The sequence below is a fragment of the Sorex araneus genome, chromosome 1 (genome assembly GCF_027595985.1).
Source record: "Sorex araneus isolate mSorAra2 chromosome 1, mSorAra2.pri, whole genome shotgun sequence".
Lineage (NCBI taxonomy): Eukaryota > Metazoa > Chordata > Mammalia > Eulipotyphla > Soricidae > Sorex > Sorex araneus.
The window spans coordinates 65,521,433-65,539,775 of NC_073302.1; the positions used below are offsets into that span (position 1 = coordinate 65,521,433).

General features: G+C 39.4%; 1 protein-coding gene across 3 annotated transcripts in view; it reads right to left on the minus strand.

The window, feature by feature from the left end:
• Positions 1–18,343, minus strand: part of KDM4C (lysine demethylase 4C) — a 432,788-nt gene that overhangs the window by 142,515 nt on the left and 271,930 nt on the right. For all 3 annotated transcript variants that reach the window (XM_055145808.1, XM_055145803.1, XM_055145813.1), the window contains 2 exons: positions 3,454–3,509; positions 619–727 (listed from right to left, as the gene is read on the minus strand). In XM_055145808.1, the coding sequence (XP_055001783.1) occupies positions 619–727; positions 3,454–3,509 (165 nt within the window). The remainder of the gene's footprint in view (positions 1–618; positions 728–3,453; positions 3,510–18,343) is intronic.

An 18,343-nucleotide genomic window follows, 5' to 3' on the forward strand; every position in this document is an offset into this window, starting at 1 on the left:
GTAAGGGCCTAAACTAATGATCTGTTGGCTCACAATTTAACAGAACTACTTCTATGTTAAGGTTACTTCAATGTTAAGGACATGAAAGGCCTATCTTTTCAATGAAAAACATTCTTCACAAAGAGAACCAGTGGGAAGACTTTTATAAAAGTTTCTGAACAGGTCAGAAGATAATAAGCCAAAGAGTTGGGCAAACTATTTGACTTATATCTGATTCTTAAGTGAGAAAATCCCTAGGTAATATTAAAGTTTTTATATTTTTCTGAAAGTCTCTTCTTGGTGATGGGTTGATAAAATCAGGTTCAGATGTATTTTTCCAAGTCAAAACCCAGCCAAAGAGAGCCAAGACAGGAAAGAACTAAACAGTTAAGTAGCTGGAAAGCTCAGACTATACTTTGAAAATTCACCTGAATCCAGGAAATCAAGCATGACTTTGTTTTGTGTCAAAAAGAATTTAATGATGTTTTATGCACATTTACAATGCACATTTAGGGCTAAATTTAGGCTTTAAAAATGAAGCTAGGCAAATAATTATCGTGGAAATGTGTGCATCCAAAGAAAAATTTAAAGATTTAAATTAACATTACTTTACAAGTAAAAAAGAGTTTTGCAACTCACCAATTTTAACCTCTGTAAAGGTATTCTGTCTACATCTATTTGTGATCTTTCTGGGACATTGGTGAATCGAACTTCGGGAACAGCAACTGCACACATGACATGGGCCCACCTGCAGAAAAGGAGACATTAGACAAAAGTTCCCTAAACTTGCATACCTTTATTCTTCAGTTTCCGGATAGCAAGTCTCACAGATGGAAACACCCAACAGGATGAAAACCCAAAGCCTAATCTATCACAGATTTTAAATTTGAAACTTATTAACAGATACCTGGATATAGTCAGAATTACACTTGTCTATCACCGTGACAGAAAGAATCAGGTACTGATCAAAGATTCACTCTAAGCAAAATACATGTATCTTACTTTATTCAATCTGAAAAATACTGAGATGTACACTATTTATCTGATACTGAAATATAGGAACATTTAATACACCTTAATTAACAATACAAGGGAAAAGTTTAATTCAAACAATAAAAGGCATAAGCTGGGAAATACTACGTAATCATTTCTTAATATAAATGCCATGAAGCAAATGCATTATTTTAACAAAATATAAATGTCACTGAACATGATACAAATAAGTTTTCTAAAAAAAAATGAATATAGAGTCTTTAAATTGTTTCTCCTACAATCATAAAATGATCCAAGTAACCAAGAGATACAGAGGAATGAAATTTGATGTGTCCCTTGTTTCTTAAAACCTAGCTTCTTCTTTCATGTTCTGAAGTGCTCGAAAAAGGTGACAACTACGTCAGGGTAAGGTACTTGTAAGAGCTAAGCCAAAAATACATTCACTGTTGATTTTTAAAGAGAATTTGAAGAACTAACAATTCATCAATCTACTTTTAAACCAGAGTATACTTATTATCCTCAAACAATATCAGGTTACTTTTGCAGACCACGAGAAGAGACTATCAAGCCCATCAGGGCTCTTTCATATCTAAATAAATATTGTAGTTCTATAGAAAATTTTTTTAACTTTTTTTTTCTTTTTAGGTCACACCCGGTGATGCACAGGGGTTACTCCTGGCTCTGCACTCAGGAATTACTCCATTATTCCTGGCGGTGCTCAGGGAACCATATGGGATGCTGGGAATCAAACCCGGGTCGGCCGCGTGCAAGGCAAACGCCCTACTCGCTGTGCTATTGCTCCAGCCCTGTTTTATATATATATTTTAAATCCTAGCCCAAAGGTAGAAAAAGTTCTTAGCTTTGTCTTTACTGGAGCAGCTTAAAACATCTCACAGTTTGCATGACCTATGCTAACATCACTAGTCAACACTAATCAATTAAAACTCAAAGATACATATCCGAAGTAAGCAAAAATGCACTCTTTTAGACTAAACTTGATGTAAGAATAATGTATGTCTTTACTCTTCCTTCAAAGTAGTCATAAGCATCTAATTATATATATATATGTGTGTGTATATATATATATATATATATATAAAACTATGCTGACTCCATTGTTACATCATGCCAGGGGGCATGACTCCACTGTCAGTGGGTACAAGCAGAATGTAAATAAATATATGGATACTCTATGACCTGGGAAGCATCTGTCCCATTTCAGTCGGGTCCCTATTCCACCTTGTTATTGCTACATAATCATGCACAATCATTTTCTGAGTAAAGACTAAAGTATGGATTTTTCTGCAAAATCTTTCCATTTTAAAAATTTGGGTCAAGTATGACAATAATAGCTTGGAATGATCACTCTGGATAAGATCAGAGGGTTAAAAGTAGGTAAGGAATATTCTTGATAACCTTTCAGTATCAATATTGCAAACCACAATGTCCAGAGAGAGAGAGAGAGAGAGAGAGAGAGAGAGAGAGAGAGAAAGAAGCACCTGCCATAGAGGCAGGCATGGGGTGGGGGTGTGATAGAAGGGAACCAGGGTACACTGGTACTGGGAAATGTACATGGTGGAGGGACGGGTGTTGAAATACTGTATGACTGAGATCTAATCATGAACAGTTTTTTGGTGGTCTATCTCACAGTGATTCAATTAAAAAGTTAAAAATAATAATAAAAAAATTTTTAAGTCACCAAAAAAATAATATAAAATAAAAATTTGGGTCAAATTGATTAGTACATCAGTCAAATCAGATTGGATCTGGCCCATAAGTACCAGCTTGCATGTCTGCCTAAATTGTATCTACATTCTATTTTCAACAGAATCTACAATTAAATTTGGCCCCATCTTAAATACTACAATGAGGTCATATTAATAAGATTCATGCAAAAACATTTCAACAACAGCCATAAAAAAACCAAATGACCCAGCCTTTATGTTCTTGCACTAATCTTTCTTTCAAGAATCTTCATAGTCTCTGTCCTCTTTAAATCTTAAAACCAATGTTTTCTTTCTATCTCTCCCTTTTAAAACAAACGTTTGTTGCTAGTTTGATACTGTAAGAAGAGTTTGTTTTGATTTGGTTTTATATCATGACTAAATTTATCTAAAGATAACAGAGTTCAATGTTTTCAGGCATAATCTGTTTTTATGAGACTAATGAACTTTGACCAAGATGCTGCCTTCATATTAAAAACAAACAAATAAATAAATAACCAAAATGGGGGTTATTTCTCATGACATCAAAGACATAGAGCATAAATCCTCAGGATACCTCCATCAAGCAAAGGTGGAAGAGCCGTTGGTAATGGGTTCTGCACATATGCCCAGAATCCCTAGCTCAGATCTCCACAGCAAAGGCTCTAGAACAAAGTGCATGATGATGATGAGAAGCAAAGCAAGCTGTCCCCCAGAGGTTTCACACTCCAGACAGGGACAAAACCAGGAAATTCAACATAATTAATACGTCACTTACTTATTGTTCTTAGTTTGCTTAAGAGCACCCCCTCTCAAATTGCAGAGACAGCATTCCTAGAGAAAGGAAAAAAAATTACTCAATTATCAAACTGCATTCAGCTGTTTGCATAAATTCTAAGTTTTAATTTTCAAAACCACTAGGAATAATATGCACTGTGGGTAGGATGTTTGCCTTGCACGCGGCCGACCCGGGTTTGATTCCTCCGTCCCACTCAGAGAGCCTGGCAAGCTAGCGAGAGTATCCTGCCCGCAAGGCAGAGCCTGGCAAGCTCCCCGTGGAATATTCGATATGCCCAAAACAGTAACAAAAAGTCTCACAATGGAGATGTTATTGGTGCCTGCTCGAGCAAATCGATGAACAACGGGATGACAGTGCTACAGTGCTATCATGAATTTCATGAGCAAGTGAGCAGTTCAAGAAGAAAAAGGTATTGAGGAAGGTAGGAAAGCAGAGGGCACACTGTAAAATGGTATCAGTGTGTACCAACACACACACACATACACACACACACGCACAACACAACCACCACCCCACACCTCCCAGAGGGAACTGTCATTTAATGGTATATTACTGGTATGTTACTCAGTTGCCTTCTCTGAGGTAAAGTTGTGCCGCAGGGAACTAGATAACCTGGGGGGAGGGGGGTGTGTGTACCAGAATACTACAACAATAAAGGTGTCAATGGGTGTGATTGGGTTCTCATGTGGTCCAGGAAACTACTCTCAAAAAGGAGTGACCAGTAATAGGCTTCATTTTGGTATATAATAGAAAGGAAGCTCTTCTGAGAATTCTTTTCATAAAAGTATCATTTGAGTCTTTAATCATTTGGAAAAATAGTACTGGAAAAGTTGTTCTGACAAACACAGATATCAAGGCCCAGAAAAAAAAAAAATGCCATGAAACATCTTTCTTATCCCTGCTCCACAAAAATTAAAACTTTTAGCTCTTATGTTTTGACATAGACATTTGCATTCTATAATGATTTCCTTAACTATAATTTTAATTCATCAGCTCTCACTAGGAATCCTACGGGAAAAAATGGCATAAGAAGAGGAAGAAAGGGGCCGGAGTGATAGCACAGCGGGTAGGGCGTTTGCCTTGCACGCGGCCGACCTGGGTTCGATCCTTGGCATCCCATATGGTCCCCCAAGCACCGCCAGGAGTAATTCCTGAGTGCAAAGCCAGGAGTAACCCCTGAGCATCGCTGGGTGTGACCCAAAAAGCAAAAAAAAAAAAAAAAAAAGAAGAGAAAGAAAGCAATGCTGACCTGGAATTTTAAAATGTTACTTTGTTTGGGACCACATTGGGTGGTGCTCAGGATTTACTCCTGATCTGAGCTCAGGGATCACTCCTAGGATCACTCCTTGGGAGACCAGACAGGGTGCCAGTCATTGAACTTAAGTTGGGCGCATGCAAGGCAAGCACCTTACCTGCTATAGCATTTCTCCAGCCCTAAAGTACTTTTTATTTTATTTTATTTTATTTTATAGTCTTCCCAATTTACGGCATTATAGTTTTTTTCAGTTTGAGGTCACATCTCGCAGTGCTGGGGAGGGTGTCCTACTCCTGGGTTAGTCCTTGATGATTAGGGGTAGGGGGGAGTCACTCCCTGCAGAGATCAAGGAACCATGAGGAGCAGGATCAAACCTGAAGTCCCCACCATGCAAAGCATGCAGTACTCCAATTCTTTAAGCCATTTCCCCTAGCCCTAGACTTTTCTTCATAATTATAGGTTATTTAGGATTATGGTTATTTTGTGAATTTGAGATCTTTTCTTCCTCCAAGTATAATATATGAAATCCAGACATAATACATATTATATATATATATTATTTATTCTCCAAGATGGTCTTATTTAACCAATTTTAATAGTTTTACCCAGCTTACAAGAAATCCTTCTGATGTCACTGCCACTGTCATCCCGCTGCTCAATCGATTTGCTCGAGTGGGCGCTAGTAACGTCTCCATTGTGAGACTTGTTACTGTTTTTGGCATATCAAGTACACCATGGGTAGCTTGCCAGGCTCTGCCGTGCAGGAGAGATACTCTCGGTAGCTTGCCAGGCTCTCCCTCTAATGTAACTTCTACTAATATCAAGGTATAGACTTTATAATGTTTATTTTACCAAGGAAAACAATACCAAAGCACTAATAAGACTATGCATATGTACAGAACTCTTACCAAGAAGCAAAAGAGGCCAAGAACCAAACTGTAATGGCATGCTATCTCTGGGAAGCTACTGCATATATCTATTTGAAACATTCATGGAATTAAAGTTCCCCTGCAAATATACATTTGAATTCTTTATAAACCAAGGTCAAACAACCATTCCATGGAGAATTTTCTCTATCCATACCATAAAGCCATAGTCTAGAGGGCTGTGAAATAACTGTTCTCAATAAAGCACATAATGAAAGGTAAATTCCACAATCAAAATAGTGAGGATGAGTATGAATAATCCAATCATTCAAATAATTCAAATGATTCTATAATGTCCAAATTATTCAATAGAAATTCCGTAAAGCTTTATTGATATCAAGTATTTTTCCAGTGATTGAATCTTTCTATAGTCTGTATATATATGTATATATATACATATATACATATATTTGTATATATATACACACACATAAATGAAACAAAATATGAAGCCCCATGTTTTATTGTATATCAAACGACGTCAGGTTGTACTGTTGTATGGTTGCAATACTGACAGGTTGTGGACTGTGAGGAGCTCAGACACTAAGAGAATTACATGTCTGATTAATGAAACTAGTGTAAGAAGAAGCCTAGAGGGACAAGTTAGCAGAGTTAAATACAGCAAAGCAGCATGGAAGCTGCTTTAAAGCAGCTGATTAGGATCATTAAAAGGTACACCATGTTCCAAAGAACTACTACAAACGAAGGAGAAAGTTCTCTAATGTAGGCTATGCTGATTCAAGAGTTTTTAGTTCAGAATATTCTCACCTCCCGTAATAACTAACTTTTTATTTTGCATCACCTGTGAGCTCCCAGGCATGAAATCTAATGAACAATTCCAAGTGCCTGGCCTACCTGACCCCTATATAGCAGCCAACATGGTTGACCATGTGGTCTCTATGACCCCATGCTCTCCCCAGCTAGTTAACCCTAGGATTACTTTAACAGGTGACTCTTTCATGTTCCTGAAACACTGTCATTTCCTTAACAGAACTCAACATTCACTTCCCTCTGCACATGTGCTTGCAGGGTACCTGAATCATGATCCAACTGCTGAAAGGCCACATTGTGCTCCTGAAATGTCTAATTGACAGCTCCATACATATTACAAAACCACATCAACACTGAACTCACACCTCTGTGAGTCTGTACTCCTCCACACTGCCTCCGAGCCATTCTTTCTAGCTTATGCAGGAAGACCTATTTTTCTTCTCACCAAGATCCAAGCAATTCAGTTCCTTCTTTCCTGCCTTCAAACTCACCTTCTTTCCGTCATCATAGTTGTCTCCTACATACTACCAACATCCTTCTCCAGACCTAAACAACCACAACACTCTTCAGCCAATGTGGAACTTACTAGCCTGAGTTTAAATGCCTCTCAGTGTTTATTATGGCACAGAAAATGCAGACTTCAGTCTTGTTTGGCCTCACCTTACAGTCATCTCCATTCTTAAACACTCAGTAAGCCAATCATTAGGTTGCCTTTGCCTTCAAACACATCAGCCACACTCCATTCTTCATTAAATTCAACACACTTAACAACTCTGCCTCAATGTTTACTCTTTGAAGAAGGCTGTCCTAATCCCAAACCACTTACTTTTCACTCATTTCTCTGCTTACTATTTGTTGCATTTTTTTCCTGTGGTCCTCACTAAAGTATAAGCTCAATGAGTACTGTGAGAATGTTAGGTGGCTCACTTTTTCTCTCATTTATACCATCCAATCAAGTACACCCTCCATATGAAACTGTTAAATAAGTGAGAAAATATGGCAAAATAGGCCACAGTAAAATTCTGGTGTTTTGTCTTTTGGGGTCACATATGGTCATGCTCAGGGGTTACTCTTGGCTCTGCATTCAGGAATTATTCCTGACAGTGCTTGGGGGATCATATGGGATGCTGGAGTTGAATCTGATTTGGCCGTTTATAAGGCAAACACCCTACCTGCTGTACTATCGCTCTGGCTCCAGAAATTCTGAAAAGTAACAAAGGATTAAAAAATTGCAAAGATTGGGGCTGGAGTGATAGCACAGCGGGTAGGGCGTTTGCCTTGCACGCGGCCAACCCGGGTTCGAATCCCAGCATCCCATATGGTCCCCTGAGCACCGCCAGGAGTAATCCCTGAGTGCATGAGCCAGGAATAACCCCTGTGCATTGCAGGGTGTGACCCAAAAAGCAAAAAAAAAAAAAAAAAAAAAAAAAATTGCAAAGACTATTTTTTTGGTTGCTATTTTTGCTTTGTGGCCATACATGTGATACTTAGAGTTTAATCCTGGCTCAGCACTCAGGAGTTACTCCTGGCAGTGCTGGAAGGATGATATGGAATGCCGGGAATCAAACCTGGGTCAATCACCTGCAAGCCAAGCATCCTACCTGTTGTACTATCACTCCAGCCCCCCTAAAGATCATTTTAACATAATGGGACATTAAAGAAAGGAAGCTTTAGGCCCATAAACTTAACAGAGAATTAAGAAACAAATAACCTATACTGAGTTATAACTGATTTACTCGAGAAATTTTAGCTCTTAGTAAAAGACAAAAGTCCATGACCTAGTAAAGGTATTTCTAAACTATTGCATGATATCATATTATATAGTAAATTGCGATCAATAATATCATTCTGAAACTAGAGAGATAGTACAAGAAGTAAAGAACTTGCCTGGCATTTGACAGTTTTGACTAACAGTGGTTAGATTCCTGGTGCTGCACATAGCCCAATTACTGCCAGAGCTCATACCTAAGCTGTGAGGAATGGCCCTTGAGCATTACTGGGTGTAGCCCAAAACCTCCGCCCCAATTTTAAAAATATAATACACTCACTTTTGAAATAATAACTATGGAGGAAAAATTCATGTCCTATCTCAATATGTTTTGTCTCCACCATCTGTCATATGGATCAAACTGACTTAGAGGAGTCACTGATGTAAAAATGCCATTTATTAGAAAATGGAATTGAATACCTGTGTTCAACTCTCCACCCAGAAGAGACCCTGAGCGGCCACACACAAACGGCTCCTCCGTTCCTAAAAGACCATGATCCTAGAGGCCCAGTAACTACTTTTGGTACCCAGTGGCTTCTAGACTGTGAACTAAGCTACAGCCCCATGCTGTCCCAGGAGGGGAAAGGTTTTTCTCTCTTGGCCTTTCCTGGCGGCGTGGTGACTGCCATCTTATACAGCCCACTAATCAGAGGTATGAGCTTGCAGTGATGCGACTTCTGGCATAAATTTCTCTGGACTTAGTTACTAAAATACCAGAAATCCAAAACCTCATATGCTCTTCATTCTCAGCAATGGAAAACAAATTATCAAATGATGCCTTTTCAGCAGGTCTGATTGTTGGGAAAAAATTTCAAATAATAATAGTGAGTTTTCTGTTAAAATATTGAATGTAATCAAAGTAAATTGAAAATCATCAGTCACACAGGTGGGGGATGGGGGTGGGATAGAAGGTATACTAGGATTCTTGCTGGTGGAACACATGCACTGGTGAAAGTATGGGTGTTTGATCATTGTATGATTGAGACTTAAACCTAAAAGCTTTGTAACTTTTCTCATGGTGATTCAATTTAAAAAATTATATATATAACATATATATATATATATATATATATATCTGTGTTCACAGCCTTGCAGAAAGGCATTATCAGGACATTTTAAATCTGCTGTTCCTTTCTCTTTACAGTTCTTTATTTTGAGAGAGTAAAATTAAAAAGTCTGAAAATTAACAGGTTAATCCTTACATGAAAGCATCCTGATTTTTTTTTTTTAAGAACCAAAACAATGCCTGGTGTACATAAAGGGTGACAGCTACCAAACTGTACCAGTATCATTCATGATCAAATTCTGTGAAAGAACTGAGTGAGAAAGTAGAACATTGATAGCAAACTTAAGAGTTCATTAAGTCGGGCCCGTGCTCGGCTCCGGCCGGCCGGGTTTTCGGCCCGGGCGCCCATGCCCCTGCAGAGCCGGTGGATGTGGAACAAGCGGGAACCAGAGACAGCTTTAGGAATTGGGGTTCCAGCAAGTGCCTGCACCCATGTATGGAGACTGTGAATTAAGCCTTTGCCCCACGCCGGCTAACGGAGGAAAGAACCTTCCTTCTTGGTCTCTCTCCCCTCCGGGAGAAGGCGTGGTGTCCGACATTTTGTGGGTCCGTTGAGAAGGTACGAACTTGGTGGCGCGGAAAAAAAAAAAAAAAATGTTTGCTTTGAACTTGCAACAGCCGCAGGATACAGAGCCAGCCCTAGTCGGGCCCGTGCTCGGCTCCGGCCGGCCGGGTTTTCGGCCCGGGCGCCCATGCCCCTGCAGAGCCGGTGGATGTGGAACAAGCGGGAACCAGAGACAGCTTTAGGAATTGGGGTTCCAGCAAGTGCCTGCACCCATGTATGGAGACTGTGAATTAAGCCTTTGCCCCACGCCGGCTAACGGAGGAAAGAACCCTCCTTCTTGGTCTCTCTCCCCTCCGGGAGAAGGCGTGATGTCCGACATTTTGTGGGTCCGTTGAGAAGGTACGAACTTGGTGGCGCGGAAAAAAAAAAAAAAATGTGTGTGCTTTGAACTTGAAACAGCCGCAGGATACAGAGCCAGCCCTAGTCGGGCCCGTGCTCGGCTCCGGCCGGCCGGGTTTTCGGCCCGGGCGCCCATGCCCCTGCAGACTTAACATTTATAATTGTCATCAATGTGAAAGGGTTCCATTTGAACAGGTCAGACTTGGGGGGGAAACTCCAAATAATAACAGTAAGTTTTTGTTGAAATATTGAAGGTTCTTAATGTAACAGCCACCTCTGGACTATGAGCTAAGCAAAAGCCCCACGCTGGCCAACGTGGCGTGGAGTACACCATACTATGAGGCGCAGGAAGGGGGATGAGGGGGAAAAATTAAAAAAAAAAAAATGGAAAAGGAAAAAGAGAAAAAAAAGAGAGAGAGAGAGTTATGTCAACTATAGTGAGTTTTGTGTTGAATTATGGAATGTAATCAAGGTAAAGAAAAAATGAAGTGAAATTCATTAGTTATACAGTAGGGGGTAGGGGGTGGGGGCGGGGGGTAAACTGGGGTTTCTGGTGGTGGAATTTGGGCACTGGTGAAGGGATGGGTGTTTGAATATTGTATAACTGACATATAAACCTGAGAACTTTGTAACTTTCCACATGGTGATTTAATAAAAATTAAAAAAAAAAAGAGTTCATTAAGTTATTTATTAATAAAAAAATTTGATTAGAAAATTAAAGGCTAAGTTTTCAAGGCCTAATAATTTCCTGACACCATGGGAGAAACATCAGATAATTTAACTCACTTTCTTAACAGCAGTTTATGCTGTAATCTATATTCTATTTCATAGCTAAGAAGGCTAAAATTTGGGAGATTACATTATTTGCCTAAAATCATGCCCTCAAAACAGGGGACAGCAAATTTTCTTATGCTAGGGTTTGCCATTTTTAGGAAATTATGCAAACCAATGGGCAGGAGGATTATGTTCCAGCAAATGTTACTTACAAAAATAAGGGTGTGGGGCTGGAGCGATAGCACAGCAGGTAGGGCGTTTGCCTTGCACATGGCCCACCCGGGTTCAATTCCCAGCATCCCATATGGTCCCCCAAGCACTGCCAGGAATGATTCCTGAGCGCAGAGCCAGGAGTAACCCCTGTGCATTGTCGGGTGTGACCAAAAAAGCAAAAAAAAAAAGTGAATTTATTAGACCCTCAGACTCTCATTTTTCAAACCCTGAACCAGGCAGGAAAAGAAGAAACTAAGATTCAGGGTCAAGTCTCTGACTTATACAACCATGAACTTCTTGGAAATAACTGCGTCTAAGTAGTTATTAGGCACAAGATATCAGTGGAGTGCCTAAACTGTACCTGCCTTGGGAAGCTTAAAATTAAGAAGAGTATGTGGAGAGATAGAACAAAAGGTAAGGAGTTTGCCGTGCATGCAGCTGACCTGGATTCAATCCCTGGGATTCCATATAGTTCCCTGAGCACCATCAGGAGTGATTTGTAAGTGCAGAGCCAGGAGTAACCCCTATGCATCACCAGGGGTGCTCATCCCCCTGCTCCCCCAAAAAAGTTAAGGAGACAAGGCCTATTTAACCATCTATTTAACCATCCGTACTAAAAAGAACATAAAGAGGCTAATAAATCCCATTTCCTCAGTTTATAAATTAGTCAGAGTTCATTTATAATTCCCTCCCAAGAACATGCTAAAAATCTTTGTTACCAAAAGCCTATACTGTTCATTCTCACCAGCTGTATTAGTCTAGTTAATAAAGTTTCATAAAGTGAAAAATCACTGAATTTTGCCCCACTTGATCCATCAAAAAATTAAACCTTTGCAGGCAAAAGCAGTATTTTAGTCCATGCAATCTAATCTCAGGTTAAATGAATCAAACTTATCAGAGGAAAGAACAATTAAATTGAGAGTCAGACCATTATCACACAATCTAACAGTGTAGGTGGACAGAGTTTGAATCAGTTTTGTCATCTGCTCTTCATGTGACCTTGTACCAACCATTTACTTAACCTCAGTGCCTCAGATGTCTTTTCTTAAAAAGGGAAAATATTACTGTCCTTAAAGAATAACTAAGGGAAAAGCATTTTATAGATACAAAGTTAAAAAATGAAGAGGGTCCAGAGTGATAGTAAAGCAGGTTGGGCAACTACCTTACATGTAGATGACCTGGGTTGGATCCCTGCATCCATGTGGTCCCGTGAGACCACCAGAAGTGACTCCTGAGCTCAGAGCCAGGAGGAAGCGAGGAGGAGGAGGAGGAGGAGGAGGAAGAGGAGGAGGAGGAGGAGGAGGAGGAGGAAGAGGAGGAGGAGAAGGAGGAGGAGGAGGAGGAGGAGGAGGAGGAGGAGGAGGAGAAGGAGGAGAAGGAGAAGGAGGAGGAGGAGGAGGAGGAGGAGGAGGAGGAGGAGGAGGAGGAGGAGAAGGAGAAGAAAGAAGAAAGAAGAAGGAGGAGGAGGAGGAGGAGGAGAAGGAGGAGGAGGAGGAGGAGGAGGAGGAGGAGGAGGAGGAGGGGGAGGGGGAGGGGGAGGGGGAGGGGGAGGGGGAGGGGGAGGGGGAGAGGGAGAGGGAGAGGAAGAGGAAGAGGAAGAGGAGGAGGAGGAGGAGGAGGAGGAGGAGGAGGAGGAGTTAAATATGTGGAAGGTTAGCTGCAGTTTCAGACAAATTAGGTATATCATTTCCATTATATAATTGGGGTATGACAGCAAGAAAAGAAAAAGTATGACTGTTGTCATTAATATTCTCTTGTGGTGTCAAAAGTAAGAAGTTAGTTGGAAAGAAAAAAAAACTCTCCAACAACTCGAAATCCAGGCCATTGGACTCTAAAGCAAGGAGACATCTTTCCCACAGTTCTAAAAGCTGCCAAGTCAGTGGTGAAAAGCAGACTCCAGAGTCTCTATAGTATTCAGATAACAGACTCTGCTGAAAGGAAAGCCCTGATCTCACCCTCAAAATATCTGAAACCAAAGTGAACTAAAACGAACTAAAGCTACAAGAAATTTCAGATCCAGCTCAAATATAAATCAGGCTGAATTATTCCTAATGCTAAAGCTTGACATAGGGCATGCTCTTTCTGGGAATCATATTCACTTCAGCTGCTATGGAAAAAAAAATGTTTCAAGCACATAAAGACAAAAACTAATGCAATGGGGAAAAGCAAGAAAGTCCGATTTAGAATCAAGAAAAAAATTAATCAATGCAGCCAAATACAACAATAGGCAAAATGTTGAAATTGGCAGCTGGGTACATTAAAATCATGTTCAAAATCCTAAATAACAATTTAAAAAGGAACCAACAAATGAACAAGATAGAAAAATCTCAGAAAAATTCATGGGAAATGGTATTTTAAAAAATTAAAGAATATAAATTAAAATATGAAGTCAGAAACAGTGAATTCTTCAGACAGATTTCAAACAGACTGGAGGTGGCCAAGTACAAGTTCATTTATTTTGAGAGCATGAATTAGAAAAATATATACAAAAAGACTTATAAGAAGGAACAAAGACTGAAAATTTGCACGTGTGAGGCACTGGGTTTTATCTCCAGCACTGTAGCACTGTAGCACTGAAACACTGTCCTCTTGTTGTTCATTGATTGGCTTGAGCGGGTACCAGTAATGTGTTAATTATGAGACTTGTTGCTACTGTTTTTGGCATATCGAATATGCCACGGGTAGCTTGCCAGGCTCTGCCTTGCAGATGGGATACTCTCGGTAGCTTGCTGGGCTCTCTGAGAGGGATGAAGGAATTGAACCCGGGTCGGCCACCCAGGTCGGCCACATGTGAGGCAAACTCCCTACCTGCTGTGCTATTGCTCAAGTCCTTACTAGCAACACACCAAAATTAAATATAAATACACACAGGCAAGTCGTATCTTTGATCTGCAATAGTGGTCTATGGAAAAATAGAAATTTAGTCACTTTATGTATAACTGGAATCCTGAAAGTAAGAAGAAAGTGGGTGTGAAGAATATTTAGAGATATAGCAAAGACATTTCCAAAACTGACATCAACCTAGAGACCTAAGATATGCAGCATGCCTCTAGTAGCTATACACACACTGATACAAACATACACGCACACACATGAGCACATGCATGCACATACACATACTCACATTTACACAAACACAACCCTAAAGAATCACAATTCCGAAAACCAAAATTTGCCTTGCATGCAGCTGACCCAGATTCTTTTCCCAGGATCCCCTACGGTCTTCTGAGCACTGCCAGGAGTAATTCCCTGGCACAGAGTCAGGAATAATCCCTGAGCATCACTAGGTATGACCTCCCCCCTCCAAAAAAAAGAAAAGGAAAATGATGAACACTGAATAAACCACACTATGAAATATACCAGCAATCTAGAGGCTAAAGGCAGAGAAACAATTCCAATTAGGCAACTGACATTATAAAAAAAAAAAAAAAAAGCTGGTAACCTAGAATTTTATTCCCAGGGGAACTATCCTTTGAAACTGAAGATGAAAGATGAAGATCACAGATTTCATTGAAAGACTTGACGGGGTCCCTGACACAGTGTCTTACAATACTTGCTTTGCAAGTGAATCATCACAAATTCAAGTACCTTCTGCCCCCCCGGGTGCTGAGCTCAATCACTGCAGCTGTGTTGTTTGAGTTTTGGCAACTCTGCTGTCAGCAATACCCATCCCATAAAGTGATTTCTGGCTGCATCACAGGTAGTGTAAGTATTACAAAATGGGGTGCAAGTCCTCATCAAATAATGAATAATAAAACATATGCTAAGTGCCAGGATCAGGAGGTGTGTGAGCTCTTATGAGCACACGTGTGAGCATCATAGCAATGAAAACAGTATGTCTCAAAAGTGCATTCCTTGGCAAGTTTATGTAGGAGCGCTGAAACTAAAGCAATGTAAACCTTGGTAAGCACTGAGGCCAAGTATGTGAGCATCAAATCCTGATGTCTGAACCCTACACCAATCCCCAAGCAAACATGACAGCCAGGCATGTGTGCAAACCTGTATCATTGCATCAACAACATGAAAAATAACAATTGGGGGGTGGGGGTAAGCATAAGTCTTGGCTGACTAAAGCAAAACTACCACCAATATTGCAGAGTACTACATATATACGTATATACATGTATATGTAGCCATATGTTACACACACACACACACACACACACACACACACACACACAAAGGTAAGGAAAGGCATCTAATGAAGTGAAATTACTGTGAGATTCTTACACTGCTTGTGAAGTACAAAAAAACTACTGGAAGATATATTTTAAAATAAAAATTGTAATTCTTTAGCAACTACCTATATAAACAAAAGTCTCAAGAAAATTTTAATATTAAGGTCTAAGGAATATGGGACACCTCAAAGTAGTGCAGCTGTGTCCCACCGCCTGGCCCAAATGAACTCCAGCAGTCATAAGCCTCCAGAACCCAATCACTGCCACACTCACATCTGATCGTCACAGGCTTGTCCGAGGACCCCACACATGAGAATGAATCTGCTGAAAAACCCAGGTACACAAATCTAATGACTGAAAACTCCAGGCCTCTGGAATCGGGAATGAATTTCTCCCCCATCTACCTACCCTTCCAGTTTCCTGGCAGTCACGCCCATGAACTGCCTCTGGCCACTATTAAGTGGACTAATGATCATGATCCAGAGACTCACAAATAATCTTGGAAGAACAGCATGCCATAGAAATGTCTCCGGACCCCAAATATTTAAAAATTTTAGAATTCCAGGAGCTTGCAGCCACACAATATCTCATACTATTCATAACAAGCAATATAAAATAAATCATTCACCATCTGCCCATGGAGCAGGCTTGGATGATGGTGGGAAAATTCAAAATAATGGTGGTGGGAAAGTGTAATAGTGGAGGGATTGGTGTTGAAATGTTGAATGTAAACAATTATTGTGAACAACTTTATGAAAATAAAATTTTAAAAAAAATTTAAAAATAGATCTAAGGAATATAAACTAAAAAAAAACTCAAAAACCATGCAAGAAAATGGGTCTTTGATGGGGGGTAGGGGGGAGGTGCACAAACAATCTCAGATATATTATGTGAATATTTTATTAATGTGGGTTTTTGGAATTTAAGTAAAAGATCATAAATAAATTATTCCACTGCTTCATGACTAATCTGCAGAGATGCCAAGCTGGCAAAATTTCCAGGTATACTGGTTTTCAGGTTGAGAAATCTGGGGTTTCTTAGAGTGGGACTGGGGAGCTTCCCACCACTTCTTACACTTTCAGAACTCCCAGAAGCCACACCACATCCCATTAGCGGCCACCATTTAAATTCATCAGCTCAGCTCTACATATCCAGGAGTTCCTGGAGTGACACCTCCAAATTTCACAATACTGACAGTCCGGTAGGAGCACAGCAAATTAGATGGGAAAGTAACATAGAAGCCAACTAAACTTAACAAACAAAACCAATATCACAGAAGGTTCAACTAGCAATAAATAGCTTAGTAAACCCTCAGACAAGGACATAATGGCCCCATAGTGAGATATAATAATAATATAAAATTTTTCTCTTACTAGAGGATTCTTTGATAATTTCATTAGTCATTTAGTTGTAATGAGTCACGAAATCAGAAATCCCATTGATCGTCGAATTTCTTGAGCGGTCTCAGTAACCTCTCCATTCGTCCTATCCCTGAGATTTTAGAAGCCTCTCTTGTAATGAGTAATATAGAGTAAATTATTTTGTGCATGCTAAGGTCACTCTGGTGGTTGGACTGGTAGTAGAAAAGTGAATGCCCATAACAACTGTATAATGAATAACTTTGTAAACTATGATGTTTAAAGAAACTTAAATATCAACAACAACAAAAACAACAACAAAAATTAAAAAACCTTAAATTACATGTTGGATAGCAGATAACTCCTAATTGAGATTTGAATTAGCTGAAGAATAAGAAAACAGAAATATAAAGCTTAATGAATAACCAAAACTTAATACCACAAACTATTCTATAGAATTCAATTAAAGTATGTGTGTGAAGGAATCTGATTCATTTAAAATGTTTATAGACCTAAGCTCAAAATAAAAATTTGATTCAAAAGCCATATTTAAAATATTAATAAATTCTTACAACATTATCACTGTCACTGTCATCCCGTTGCTCATCGATTTGCTCGAGTGAGCACCAGTAACGTCTCCATTGTGAGACTTGTTACTATTTTTGGCATATTGAATATGTCATGGGGAGCTTGCCAGGCTCTGCAGTATGGGCGAAATACTCTCAGTAGCTTGCCAGGACCGAGGAATCAAACCCGGGTTGGTCACGTGCAAGGCAAACGCCCTACCTGCTGTGCTATCACTCCAGCCCTACAACATTATAATTTTTAAGATAAAATACTTATAATTAACATAAACTAGTAGAAAAATATTTCCAATATAAAAGATTATATCCAGAAAATAACTTTTTAAATCACACATTTTATAAAAAGTTTAAGCAATGGTCACAATAGTTTTGACTTTTATGGTTTTTCCACACACAGTTACTGGGGAACCATCATCAAAGAGCCTACAACCCTCCATTACTATCCTTATATAACCTACAAAATCCATCTAAAAAAAATAGGAAAAGCGGAAAGAGTCTTCTTTGCCAATGCACACTAGTAGAAAGACATCCAACTTCTAAAAATGAAAAGAAAATTAAGGCCTAACTTTACCATTCCATAATGAGAAATATTTTAGATATGATTTTCAGATATGGAGACTTTGAAGAGGAATCTGGTATTTCAATAAAAAATTTAAATTCTGCACTAGAAATAACATAAGGACAGGAGTACTGAGTCTTGGGCAGTTTGGTAGTGGCCAAGTGTAGGACCAGAGAGATAGTATTGGGTTAAAGTGTTTTCCTTGCATCCCAACAACCCTGGTTTGAATTCCTTGCACCACATATAATTCCCCAGCACTGACAGGGATTAATTACTTCTGAGCACAAAACTAGGGATTGTCCCTGAACACCAAATGACTGTAGCCCCAAAAGAAAAGGAAAAAACCCTCATAAACATTAACACTATGGTAAACATGTTATCTACACCATAATAACAAAAATAACAAGTATAAATGCACATATTTGCAGGTCAGCAAATACTGAACTATATTTTAGATACAAAAATATCTATGCAAAAGGAATGTGCAAATTATAATTTTATTTTTGTTACGAG